This window comes from Anguilla rostrata, chromosome 5 (genome assembly GCF_018555375.3).
Source record: "Anguilla rostrata isolate EN2019 chromosome 5, ASM1855537v3, whole genome shotgun sequence".
Classification (NCBI taxonomy): Eukaryota; Metazoa; Chordata; class Actinopteri; order Anguilliformes; family Anguillidae; genus Anguilla; species Anguilla rostrata.
Window position 1 is genome coordinate 14,328,136 of NC_057937.1, and position 13,532 is coordinate 14,341,667.

Consider the following 13,532-nt stretch of genomic DNA (forward strand, 5'->3'; position numbering starts at 1 on the left):
CAGAATGTGTGATTGGAAGGAGGGGGTGGGGTGCACCCAGAACAGCGAATGGAAAGGCAAATTTTAGACAAGGTAAGTGTCTTGCCACTTAACCTTCATTGCGACCCCTGTACACACAAACACAGACAAAGACACACACACACACACACTCACATGCGCACACTCACACACACACATGCACGCATGCACACGCAAGCACATGCACACACACACACACACGCACACACACGCGCACAAACACACATGCCCAGGCACACACACGCACACACACACCCCCACACACAGCACACACACGCAACACACACACCCACACACACCCACACACACACACACCCACACACACACACACCACACACACACACACACACCACACACACGCACACACACACACAGAACTCACCGTGCCGGAAGGCTTGCAGCGGGACCCAGAAGAGGATGACGGAGTGGAAGAGGCCGTTCAGACAATGGGCCCAGAAGACCTGCAGGGGAGAGAGCAGGGGAGAGCCATGGGAACCCTGCCACTGACCAAACGGGGAAGGGCGACCTCCGACCCCAGCCCCTTTAGAATCCCTCAGCGCCCCATAAGGCCCGGATTTGTAAGGCCCCGGGAGAGAAAGCACCCCCACTGGCAGGCACTTTGTATCCCGTGCGGCTACAGGGCGGGACGGGTGCGTGCAGGTCCACCGAGAGCGTCCACCGCAGAGGTGAGGGGGAAGGGCGGCCATTTTAACTCTCTGCATTTTCAACAGCCTACAACATTTGGGCCGAGAGACAAAACAGGAGCCTTAAACTAAACCAGGAAGAAAAACATTGCATTCTCCATATCGCACAACGAACTGCCTTGTTCGCAGTTCACTAAAAAAGGCGGGCAGAGATTGCCAGAGCTTCGGTCCGGTGCGGCCAGCACAGGCAATGTAGTGTGCATACGTGTGAACTTTTATTTTGTTGATTTTTTAAATCAATACTCGGTCCCCAAAGCTAGCCTGCTTCGAATGTTTCAAAAGCTGCGCGCGCAACGGGCCAAAGAAAACAGCGATCGGTGATGTAGCGTGAAACAGCCGTGAAATCAAATCTGCAAAAACTCCGATTTTTAAATCCCCGTCCGCCCTCCACAGCCCAGTTAACTCTTTTCACTCGACAAATTTTCCATTCAAAATGTACAAAACTCAATGGATTAGGAAAGATACAGAAAAGCAAAGCAAAAAAAATTATGACAAAAAAATAATGACAAACAAACCTGTAACTAATTCAATTTCACGCTCCAAAAACACGCCCACAAGAGTGGAATCACAACATTCATTAACATGGAGATGTTATTCGGGACAAATAATGAAGAACAGCAAAGCAACAGTGAAGGAAGCCAAACCATACAGTAGCACACACTGCAATGTAGCTACATGCAGCAGGCTATTAATTTTGACTGATAGTGTAAATGAAGCGTGGGATCCACTCTCAGGGAGTGCTTGTAGGGTTTCAGTTTTGCAGAGGAGAATGTCTGTCTTGTGTTGGAATGCACTTGGGGGCGGGACTTGTGTGTTTCTGTGTGGTCACCCACATTTAGGCGAGTCTGGCAAGACCACAGGTGGGGGGGTGGGGGCAGTGTGAGGAAGAGAGGGAAGAACAACGTGAGACAACCCCACCATACGCACCACACCAACCCCCACCCACTCCCCCCCTACCTCACAAAATCAGGCTGTTTAGAGAACGCCTTGACCTCTGTGACTTGACCTTCTTGCCCCCAACGCTGTCTTACCAAAACAAACCCCTCCCCCCTGGCCCTGTAGGAGGCATCAACCCCACCCCCCATGTACACACAGATCCCCCCCTGCTGCCAATGTGCAATGCCGATTAGTACAATTTCACGTTTAACCCAATTAGCCGCATGCAGTGAATGTCGGACCCCTCCGGTCTAACACCTCCTTCCCCAATATCCCTCATACCCCCCTCCTCATCTGTCACATTTTCTTCCACACAGCATGTCAGAAAACAGGACCCCCCCCCCACACAGACAACAGCTAGCCTCTAACCACTGCGTCTTTTTGACACGCACTCTCTCTCAGCCACCAGCTAGCCTGTGACAGAGCCCCATTGATGCTACCTCCCCCCCTTTCCTTGTAATGAATGCTAATGAAATCAATAAATGTTCACAATCATTTGTCACAGCGCGACGGCGGCGCCATTTCGGGTCCGCGCGGCGCTGCCCTCTGTCGCGGCCGGGCTGAAGACGTGCGCTTTGTGGCCGGCTAATTGCTTAAAAAAGCATGAAGGGATGTACTTTACGTTGGCCAAATATTCCTCCTCAACCCACCCCCCCTCCACCCCCCCTTTTTTTGTCCCCTTCCCCTCTGACTGCGGGCCGGCGCAAAAATGCAACCCCGGCCAGGCAAACGATACGGGGCGAGGTACCGGCGGCGGACTGGGCCGCCCCGGCGGGCGGCTCTTTCACTAGAGGGACATCAGGGACGGTAACGTGTAATTAAAAGCGATAGGGGGGACGCGGCTGGCGAACCTGAAGGATTTCCCCTCCCCCGCCCGCTCCTCAGTGCCAAATGGAGTATATCACACAGAGACAGCTATCTGCAGGCATGCGACTGCCACACTGAGGAACGGACCGGCTGAGAGGGGGATTTCCCTCCCGCACACAACTCAGGCTCACAGGAGACGTGAGGAAAATACCTGACAGGCGTTAACAAAATCTTTGGCTGCCTTTGCCTTTAAAACGCACACCCACACACATACACACATCCACACAAACACATACACATACACACACACACACATACATATACACACACCCTGCTCTGAATCATTAGTCCCTTCGGCACTCATATCATATTAGCTATCTCATCTATTGTTTCAAAATTTGGCCGCAAAACCTTGGCAATGTAAACTCCAGCGCAGAGAGGGACTTTTTTTCCACCTTTGCAAAATGCCTGTGCATTGCCAAGATCCCACCCCAGATTCTCCAGACGGTAACGTGACACCTGGACAAGTGAACAGAGAGTCTCTGCTAACGTATAAAAGCGGCACACTATCCTTACGACAAGGGCAGCTACCCTGCGGGGTCAGTGACCTCCCCTGCTGTGTGGAGCTCATGGGCCCTGTGCAGCCAATGGGCAGGTCCGGCCGGCGGGCTGGTTAAACCAGCTAGCGCGGCCAGCCCTCTGCGGATGGGGGAAAGCCCCTGACCTCCCTCTCAATGGGGGGCGCGTAATCCATTTCCACGCGGCGCTGACCTGGCTGCAACGCCGGAGGGCCACGGGGCAAAAGGGGTGGGGTGGGGGGGGGGCTCGGTCCCGGGGAGACAGCTTTATTATTATTAACAGTGGGGGGGCAACAGGGGACGGTCACAGACTTCCGGCCTCCGTAGCACCATGTCATAGCATGCTACAGCCGGAGGGCCAGTCAGCATGAGAACCCAGCCATACACACCACACCTTGTTTTCACCCATTCGCTTGTACAGAGCATACAGACTCCATAAGAGTGAGTGCAATTGTGTGAATCCCAAGTCATGAGAGAGCTAGCAAAAACAAAAACACTGCAGAACTCATGATTGTGTATGACAGGTCTGTGGGAGAGTTCTAACAAAAGTACTATGACTTTAAAGTACATATCTGATAAATATGCTACATGACATCCCATTTTAGACAGGCTTTCATGCATTTGTGTGTTCAGCAGCTACTGGATGGCAGCCTGTGGTTGATACTGACTAATGGCGTAAACATGAACCATTTTATTGAGGTGAGTGGATGGTGGGTGGGGAGATCCTCATCCAGAAAGTAATGATTTTAAGGGGGCTTGAGGTGATAAAGTCTGACGACTGCTGGTGTAGCCAGTCAAGAGAAGGGGATGATGAGGTGGCCAGATGTAGAATGACAGTTTCACGGGAATTTGACCAAGACACAGAGGTTAACAGCCCTACTCTTGTGAAAAGTGGCATAGATTCCTTAATGACGGGACCTCAGCCTGACGTCTCATTCAAAGGATGGCACCTTCTACAGCACAGTGTCCCTATCTTCCATTTGGTTCCCTTCCACTATCCACTGGCTTCTTACAGCAGAAATCTAGTTTTGACAGCTTGACATGAGGAGGGTGAAGGGTGAAATGGCTGCTGGCGAATTAAAGTTGCACTATTGTAATAAGAATTGAAGAAACCTGTGTCACTGATGGTGGACCTGAGGTTCACTGCAGTGTGGTGCACAGCGGTTACCTTGGTGTTAAAGCCCATGGCATTCTGGGAAGTCTTGTAGAGCTCCGGGTACTTCAGCATGTTCTCTTTCCTGCAGCAGCGCTCAAATATCCCCAGGGTCAGTGGAGGTAGTGCTGTGAAGATCTGCACCATTCACAGAAAAACATTAAATGTTAACATGTAAACGCACACATACACAAAACCACACATACTGAAACCATGTCACCTGCCCCACACACAACAACACACACTGAAATCGCACCATCATTCTTACAAGTAAGAACACAACCAAACACATTTAAAAAAGCATCAATCTGTTCCACAAACTCAGACACTACCATGCCAAAACTTTACTGCTTAATGCTGCAGGCTGAGTCCTGCGCTAGGCCAGGACCAGTGAGCTAATCTACATGAGAAGCAGCATTCTGCTAATCACTGGCCATTCAGACTGGATTCCAAAACCCCCGTCTCCAGATAGCCATCAGGGTGTGTGGAAACGAGACAACGGGCTTCGGCTAATGGAGCTAGCGGGTAACGGAAAACGCCGCGCTGAAATACGCAGGAATGAGGCAAAGCAGACCTCCCTTACTGCACTTCAGTGGCTGCTGCAAGGAGACAGCCGGCCTGTCCCAAATTCAGGAGCACTTTAAGGTAACCCTGAAGGAACTGCAGGGACGCCGCAAGCACATTATCTGTTCCACTATCCGTCTTCTGCGACGCTAACGTTTACCGAGGCTGTTCTTCCACTTTAAAATGTTCAATTCGGATGTGCATCAAAAGTCCTTGTTAAATCAGATTTATACTTTTCCATTAATTTTCAATTACGTTTTAGAGCTAAGTGGATGACTTTCAAGGATTGCCACCGCAATAACGGCAAATTGCAGCTACATTCCCGTATAATTAGGGTACTTTAAAGAAGAGTAGATTGGTGGTAAAAGCTAGGGATGTGCATTACATCCAGAATATTCCGTGCCCAAATTCACACACTCGCAAATTACTCTTGGCAATGAATGCCAATCACGACTGGTAACGGGCTTAATGTAAAAGCCAGCGTTAGCGTAATCTGCTAGTGAAATCAGCAAACTGCCATTGCAGTAAACAAGTCACGGAGAAATAAATTATTCTGCTTGCTGTGAAAAAATGAAGCATAAACCATGGGTCAATTTTACAGCTTCCATGTCTTTTCCATTACTTCCATATGTGAACACATTTTCCAGGACTTGAACATGGGGAGTATGGGAACCCTCTACGCCCCTCCCGTCCGAACACTCCTGCTTTTGGCTTGCGGGCTTAAAGGCACCGTTCTGCGGGGTCCCCTTGAAGCAGGAAGGGAGACCTGCTCTCGCCGCCAGTGAAGACTCGACTCGCTAAACGAGCGAAACTCCCACAGATATTACCTTCTTGTTAAACCTCATAAAGAGTCACGCCTCAACCCGACAGTTTACAGCCGACCGGCAGCGGCTAATGGGCTCCAATTAAGATAAGGCTTCGCACTGAACAGTCCTCCTGCAGATAACCATCTGCAGATAATAACTGTCGCCAAAATAGTGTGCATAGCTGCCTTCAAATTGCTTCCCCCATCAATGGGTGGCTTTAGCTAAGTTTATAAAAAATACAGCCGCCATTTTTTTATGGTCCACTGTGTATTGCATTACACCAGTCTCCTGATTTTTCACCGCAGTGGCTCTGCCACTCTTTTTGTGTTTTCCATCCTACCACATGTATGTGACAGCGAGTTCTACCCTAGCACAGTAGGAAACCACTCCATAGCCTTGCATATACTGTACATGCCCCCAGACTACAGGTTCAAAGCAATTCTGGGATTGATGCACAAAAGAAAATCATTGGCAAAGGCCAACTTTGGTTTAGGAGACTACTATATGAGGAGCATAGTTACATACACTGTTTCAACCAACTGTTTCAACCAACCCTCACAGATTTCAGTGGTAGGGGAAGCCTTTTTCCTTCCATATGAAAAAAATATTTTTCAGCCTTGAACAGATAAGGTTTACACAAATTGTCAGTGCATTTCACACATTTAGGCTATTAGATGCTTTGTAATATGGGCATTTGCCTGGAGGGCTATTGCAATACAAGAGGTTTCAGCTGGGCTGAGTACCTGCAGCCAATTCACAATCAGACAAGGAGGAGAACCAATCACAGACAGCAGACACTCACCACGTTGTACAAGCCGATGCACCAGCGCTCAAACAGGATTTGCCCAGAGAACCCGTTAACGAAGGCGAACCAGATCTGAAAGAAGGGAGGGAGGGAGGGAGGGAGGGAGGGAAAGGTTGATGAGCCCAGAGGAAGAACAATGGGTGCAGGTGTCCTCATTATAATCAGGGCCACCCATTCAGATGCAGATTTGAGCATGAAATGCTGTTTTGGTCAACTAGATTATCTCCTTCTGTTTCGTAAAATAGTTATAACCATGGGTAATTCTTGATACCCCTAAGGAAATGGAATATGCTTAAATATATTGTAAATGTGTACTTTTTTGAAAATGTAATTACAAACATATTTCACAACAGTACAATTTTTTTATTTAAAAAAAAAAATTATAATATCTGAAAGCGGAAATAATTTGTATAGGATGCAATAAGAAGGCAATATTTATATTAACAATATTTATTTCAACATTTTGTAACATAACATTTCAGTTAAGGTAGTTTCAATATATCTTCAATTTACCAAGCTTGACTGGAAAGAAAGAAAAAAAAAAGGAAGGTCAACGAGGCCGACAGACAGTGCTCATCCTGGCTCCGCCCCCAGCAAAGCCTCGAGTGACAGTGTAAATTTCCCATGGATTTAACCAGGGATTGCAGCCTTCCATACATTTATCAAACAAACCGTTTTATCCCGGCCCTCTCACGATCGGCTCAAATCCCCGCTAGGAGTTATGAGGTAATACACGTCGGTCGGCGGGGCAACATGGATCAGGGGAATCTTAGGATCTCTTGTAATGCGAAGGGAAGAAACAAAAAAAAAGACATGCGTTCAAAACACGTGTTAGGATGCCAGTCTTATCGACCGCTATCTTGATTAGCCTGACTTGTCGGGTTTGAACTCTGCTCAGATGCGAAGAGACGAAGAGGCTTGAAAGCTTGATTGCTAATGTAAGGCAGAAACTGCGTACGCCCCCATCTTGAAACACCATCTTGATAATGAAATTATGAGCTGAAAACCAGATGCTGTGCTAACGCTCGAGAAGCCTGCATTCGGACGGCACACCCTTTAACTGCCAAAATCATTCTCTGGGACCTACGTGACCAGAGTGCTTCCCATCCGTAGAACACTTAATCAGTTTCATTTTTTCCCAATGTGACCTCAATTTCATCAGATTTAGTTGAGTAAAATTGTCTCCATCCTTTCATATGCGGCTCTAGCATGCAATCCACAGGCGCCTGATCAACCAGTGGTGGTTGCTAGATATTGATGAACGTGGATCCCTAATCAGACCGGCCGCAGTCAGCAGTCAGATTCAATCTGGGGCCATAAGGCTCATCCAAGCACCACAGCGTGGTGCCTTAACTGATTGATGCTCTAACAGTGGTGCTGTTAAACTCTCTCGGTACAGTTCATGCGAGAGAGGAGTGGAGTTGTATTCTCTCTGTACTGTTAATATGAGATGGGCCAGTGGTACTGAACACTCTCTGTACAGTTAATGTCAGATGGGACAGTGGAGTTAAACTCTCCGTACTGTCATTGTGAGATGAGGCAGTGGTGTTGCAACCACTCAGTATTGTGCTGATGTGAGATGGGATTGTGGTTTTGAGCTCTCTCTGCACTGTCATTGTGAGGTGGGGTTGTGGTGTTGAACTCTCTCAGTACTGTGCAGTACTGTGGTATCAGATGGGGTAGTGTTAAGAAACAGACTGCAGAGAGCCGTTTTGTGGCCCTGCCGGGTGAACTCTTCCTCGCTTCATTTAACTTCATTATGAAAGTGTGAATCGCTACAAATTCTCGGGTCGACAAAGCCCTACCCCGAGCTGGCCCCAGCGCCTAACGTCCATACAGCCAGCCCTTCCCTTTTAATCGTGTGAGCAAATGCGTGAAAATGTTCCCAAAACAAATGTCTGCCCCCCGCCCCCCTCCCTTCTGTTCTCTGTGAGTCAGACGTGCTCCTCACTGATGCTCTGTTTTTTCAGGGTCCTGGTGTTGATCACATTCCGTTTTTCCACACACAACACATCATTCCCATTCAGAAGAGGAAAAAAAGCTGTAATCTGAAAATGGCTGGGGGAAAAAATGGGGAATATTCGTGTCATATATATATATTGAAAAAAAAAAAGATTTAAAGAACCACAAAAAAAAAAAATCTAGATCATCTTCTATGAGACAAAAAACATGGACAGGGACCTTAATACCAGCATTGGCCGTGTGTTTTTTTGTTTTTTTTAGTCTGTGGCTTTTGAATGAGCAGGTGGTCGGAAAAAGTGTTAACTCCACCCGAAGCTAATTGCGTAGCTTATCAACAAATCGATTTTCCCCCTCCTGGAGGGCCACTCCGTTGCGTGCGTGCCCCGCGGGACGCCTGCGCGAAATCTGGGCGTGCCGGCGGGCCCCTCCCTCTCCTCTCTCACGCCTAGCAGATGCATCGGCGCGTCGGCGGATGGCGGGTTCGGGGGCCGGCGCGTCCAGCGTCCCGTTCGGGGGCCCCCTCTGCCGGAGCGGGGGGGCGGGGCAGCCCTCCTCGCTTGCTGCACAATCTGAAAGCCCGGGGCGGGGCGGGCTGGGGTGGGGTGGGGGGTTTGGGGGGCGGCGGGGCGGTGGTGGATGGCGATGGGACGGAGAGAAAGCAAATTTGGCTTTTTTTCCCCCTCTCCCACGCCCGCCCTGCTCCCAAACAGAGGTGTGTGCGAACAACAGGGAACGGGAAGTATGTTGTGTGGGAGAGAGAGAGAATGAGAGAGAGACAGTGAGAGAGAGAGAGAGAGGGAGAGAATGAGAGAGAGACAGAGGGAGAGAGAGAGAGAGAGAGAGAGCACCATCTCCAGCATCTGCATATTCATCAGTGACCTCTGTGCTGTCCCACGCCTGAACGATGGCCGGGCTGGAGCCGGGGGCGGGGCCACAAACCGACACCCTTGTTACACGCAGTCCTTTTGTGACCTCTCCAAATGCTAATGGCACCCTAATTCCTCTAGCAGAAAAAGCGTGAAAGAGAAGGGGGGACCAGACAGGCCAGCAAATATGGAAAGTGTGTGTGTGTGTGTGTGTGTCTGTGTGCGTACATGTACATGTGTGTATGTATAATGTGCATGTGCATGTGTGCGTGGATGCGTGTTTGTGTGTGTACGCATGTGGGTGTGTGCGTGCATGCGTGTGTGTGTGTGGTGTGTGTGTGTGAGTGTGGGGTGTGTGTGTGTGTGCGTGCATGCATGTGTGTGTGTGTGCGTGTGTGTGTGTGGGGAAGGAGGGGAAGAAGTGTCACAGTGATGATGGAGACCCTCGCCTCCCATTCAGAGTTCAGCACCAGTTGGCTGCTGGGGCCCTTTATTGCTTCTTTTCTCTGTGTCTCTCTGTGCTTTCAGGAAGAGCTGAATGGACCTCTTGTAATTAGCCCATAAATGCCACTTGTCAATCACCCAAATGTGGCTGGGACAGTTGACAAGTTGTCAGTCAAGTCTTAAGCCACAACTAACCCCCCCCCCCCCCCCCCCAACCCTGACCCCCCCTTACCCCCACACCAATAGGCCCTCCTGACTGATTAAGTTGAAATTCATCACTATGGCGATTCCCCTGACAGAAGATACAAGTGTATGTAAAAATATGCAAGCTTCCTGAATAAAGAAAAAAAAGATACTGTTCAAACTTCCGAAACATAGCCTTTAGCCAATAATTATCTTGCGGTACTGCTTCATGATAAAGAATGAACCCTTTACGCAGTCAAGATCTACCTGGATATAATTATTTCCACATTGTACAATACTCCCTCTTAGAAATAAATGTAAATTGACCATATGGAGGGGGAAAAAAAACTTAACAGTATAAAAGCAAGCCTTTGTAGCAATTACAGCCATTGTGGCAGTGTGCCACTGCTTCGGGCAATGGCTGACACACAAGGGGTCGGTCAGCAGTCTGTATTGCGTACAATATCATGTCTGCAAGCTTTCACATAGGACTACATGACCCAGAGTAAAAGTGTGCGAGAGATCTTCTCCCTGAAACCCCGGAGTGATTGAACGAGCATAGCCTCTTGGCTCCTCTAAAGGGCAAACACTTAGGAAAGCATAGCATAAATACAATAATCAGGTGGCTACATAAAAAACTTCTTAAATTATGTCTACCAGCTGCGCTCATGCAGTTTGGGCATGCAGTGCATTCTGGGAAAGTTGGGCTTGCAACAATAAACAGGCACAGCCTGGTATTCTCCTGCTTGTTCAGTACGTTAGAGGCTGCACATATGTTCACTGCAAATGCACTGGACCCTGAATAACTAATGTGTCGGACATTTCGACAAACACTTCAAAATCACACAAAAAAGAGAAAGAACAAAATAGCGAGACCTAGGCAGCTGCAGCCTGAAGCCAAGTTACACAGAAAGGCAACAACAGCAGTCCTGTTGGTTCCAACTGTCTCAAGTGGTTCCAGTTTTGAAAGCGTACTGTAGAACCTCATTCAATGAAGCCTGAAGGCCTACACTGTTCAGCCTCCTCTCACAGTGAATAGGCCTTTACTGCAAACCATGGGAAAAAGGCAGGGCTAGAAGAGACAGCACCACCACAACTACCTACTGTATTAGCTACAGAATGGGAGAGCACAGAACTGCAACACCCATGACCACCAATGCTGAGGTCAGTACGGTCAACAAATGACAGGCCATGAGCAAGCAAACAAGCCAGCAAGCACGCATACACACACATGCATACATACACGCACACACACACACACACACACACACACACACACACACGGACATGCTCACACACACAGCTTAGCCACAGTATGAGTGTATATTGTGAACATGGTTCTCACGTCTTATTTTTTATGGATTGCCGCTGCCATATTCAAAATTCTAGCTAATTTTAGTCAAGCCCTCAGTGCCTAATCAGAATCTGAGTGTTCATTTGAAATGTTTTCAAATCTGCTTCTTTGAGCAAATCAAGCCTTTTGTGTAGGCTAATTAGCAACACGAATACTATCCTACCTATCAACAATGGCATGCTCTACTTCCTGTAGACACAGCAGGGAGACAGAGGCAGCTCAGCCCCATTAAAAGGGTTAGCCGGGAGCGGAGCTTTTAGACTGGGGTCTTACCAGAAAGGGACACGGTGGAATTTCAGGGTCTCCACTGATTTACTACAGAACATAAAACTGAACGAGGAAAGAAAATAAAGTCAAGCAACACAGAAAGAAGAAAGAAAGGACAAGAGAAAGAAAGAGAAAGACAGAGGGCAAGAGAGAGAAAGAAAAACAGAGAGAGAGAAAGCGAGAGCGAGAGAGAGAGAATCTGAAAGGAGGTAATGTTTCCCATTGGGCTCAGCCAATTTATGATCCGAAACTTCATCCCCTAAACCCCGTTCCCCCGTTTGCCGGCGGTGACATTCTCACGACATCTGGCCACGCTTTCTGCCCCAGAAGGCTGCATGTGTCTGCCTGGAGCCAGGAGCCGCTCCCCCAGCATGCACTGGGGCCGTGATGTCTCACTCGAGGGCTCCGAGAGTGTACGTCCACTAGTATCTCGCCCAACAGAGGAGAGATAACATTGAGCCTTTATCCTGAAAGAATGCGGGGGGGGGGGGGGGGACCTCATCTGTCTCCGTTTCATAGCACTGGGGGTTATATTTCACCATCGCCTTATACATGGCTTTCCTCAAAAAAAGAGGTTGTTTTCAGGGTCGCTGATTGTAGCCGTGGGTAGGGAGGACGTCGGAAAATGTCAGGCAGATATTCCCACATCAGCGTTTATTAACCGACATGAATGTTTCGCTGTTGGCGCCAATGAACAAGTCTCGGTGTATAACTGGCCGGTCTGCTGGAAAGTGTGCTTTCCCAGATCTAGCATTCTACGCCAATAGTGTGCAGGAAAGTCAATCTCATGAACAGCGGTGCCGTTTCCTATAGCAGTGTACCTTAAAGCATTCATCTTTCAACAACAACTATCATTCAGACATATTTCAAAGGAGCCTGAAATTCAAGAATTTGCCTTTGAGAAAGGCAAAAGATATTTGAAAAGGAACTGCTGGGAGAGCATTTTGTTAGATGCGCAACGTTCATACCGAGTCAGAAACATTTCTAAAGTTGGTATTTAAAGGCCTGTTGCGTTCAAATGGCCAAACTGTAGGTTTATTTTTACCATGCTAAGTGACTTTTAAATGAGCTCTGAGATCCAGTCTGCCGTGAACGCGTGCATGCGAGGCAGCTGGGCCGACCATCTGTTTGCGGTCACAGTCCAGCGGCGACCGGGACCGCTGGAGCTCAAGCTGACCCGGCCGTGACGCTGGGAACCCCGGGGCGCCCGTTCCTCGAGGGGCTGCCGATATCCCCGCTCCGGGACTGGACAGGGGCTCCCAGCTGCTCCGAAAGCAATGAACTGTCCCCTTTGGAACCTCCCCAGAACCGCTGAAGCCTTCTCTTTTAGCGTTCAGTTCCTCTTCAGCAGAGAACAAAGCTCCAAATACAGAGGTGGGCGGGCTGGGGGTTGGTCAGGGGCTGATCAAAGCTTCCACTCACTCTGCCACAATGTTGCTATCAAAATCTGATAACCTACTGTTGACTTGTCAAGAGACCTTCTAGCCCTGGATATAGCAGATGGACACCAAGCCTGGTCTTTATCACAGCCTATCAAGGGCAGAGTTGATGAGCTCAGGGGTCTCCAAGAAGCCAGACCAGAGACAAACAGTAAGACAGACAGACAGAGAGAGAGAGATAGTGCAGCAGTCCTACCTCGATGATGTACAGGACTATGTTCTTGTAGAAGCAGTAGAGGATGCACTTGGCGACGCGGTTGTAGTTCCAAGCTCCGTGAACCAGCAGCAGATTCTTCAGGTACTTGAACTGGGAGAGGTGTGGGGGGGGGGGAAATGCATGAATATCAGTCCTACAGGACAACAGTACACTGCACCAAGGCATAGGGTACCAGGGATTCCAATCAGCGAACGCCCGTGTTAAGCGCAAGAGGGGCGTCTGATCAAAAAATAGGGCGACCTTATCACCGCCACGGCTTCAAAGACCGACTCTCCGCGGGGGAGGAGGGAGCGCGGCTCTTAATGAAGACATTCTCGGAATATTTCGCCGCGCTCTGATTGCGTTTCCAGGCGTTCGCGAGGTTTCGAGAAGGGCAGAGAGAGGTGGTGTCACTCCCTCTGGGACCCTTCAGTTAGCGCAGTATCAACA

At 48.9% G+C, this 13,532-nt stretch overlaps 1 protein-coding gene across 1 annotated transcript in view; it reads right to left on the reverse strand.

Annotated features, from left to right (window-relative positions):
- The window catches only part of LOC135256047 (phospholipid-transporting ATPase IA-like), a 107,522-nt gene that overhangs the window by 18,051 nt on the left and 75,939 nt on the right, over positions 1 to 13,532 (reverse strand). The window contains exons 28-31 of the mRNA XM_064337922.1: positions 13,083 to 13,193; positions 6,369 to 6,443; positions 4,212 to 4,334; positions 401 to 479 (exon numbers count right to left, since the gene is read on the reverse strand). Of these exons, the coding sequence (XP_064193992.1) occupies positions 401 to 479; positions 4,212 to 4,334; positions 6,369 to 6,443; positions 13,083 to 13,193 (388 nt within the window). The remainder of the gene's footprint in view (positions 1 to 400; positions 480 to 4,211; positions 4,335 to 6,368; positions 6,444 to 13,082; positions 13,194 to 13,532) is intronic.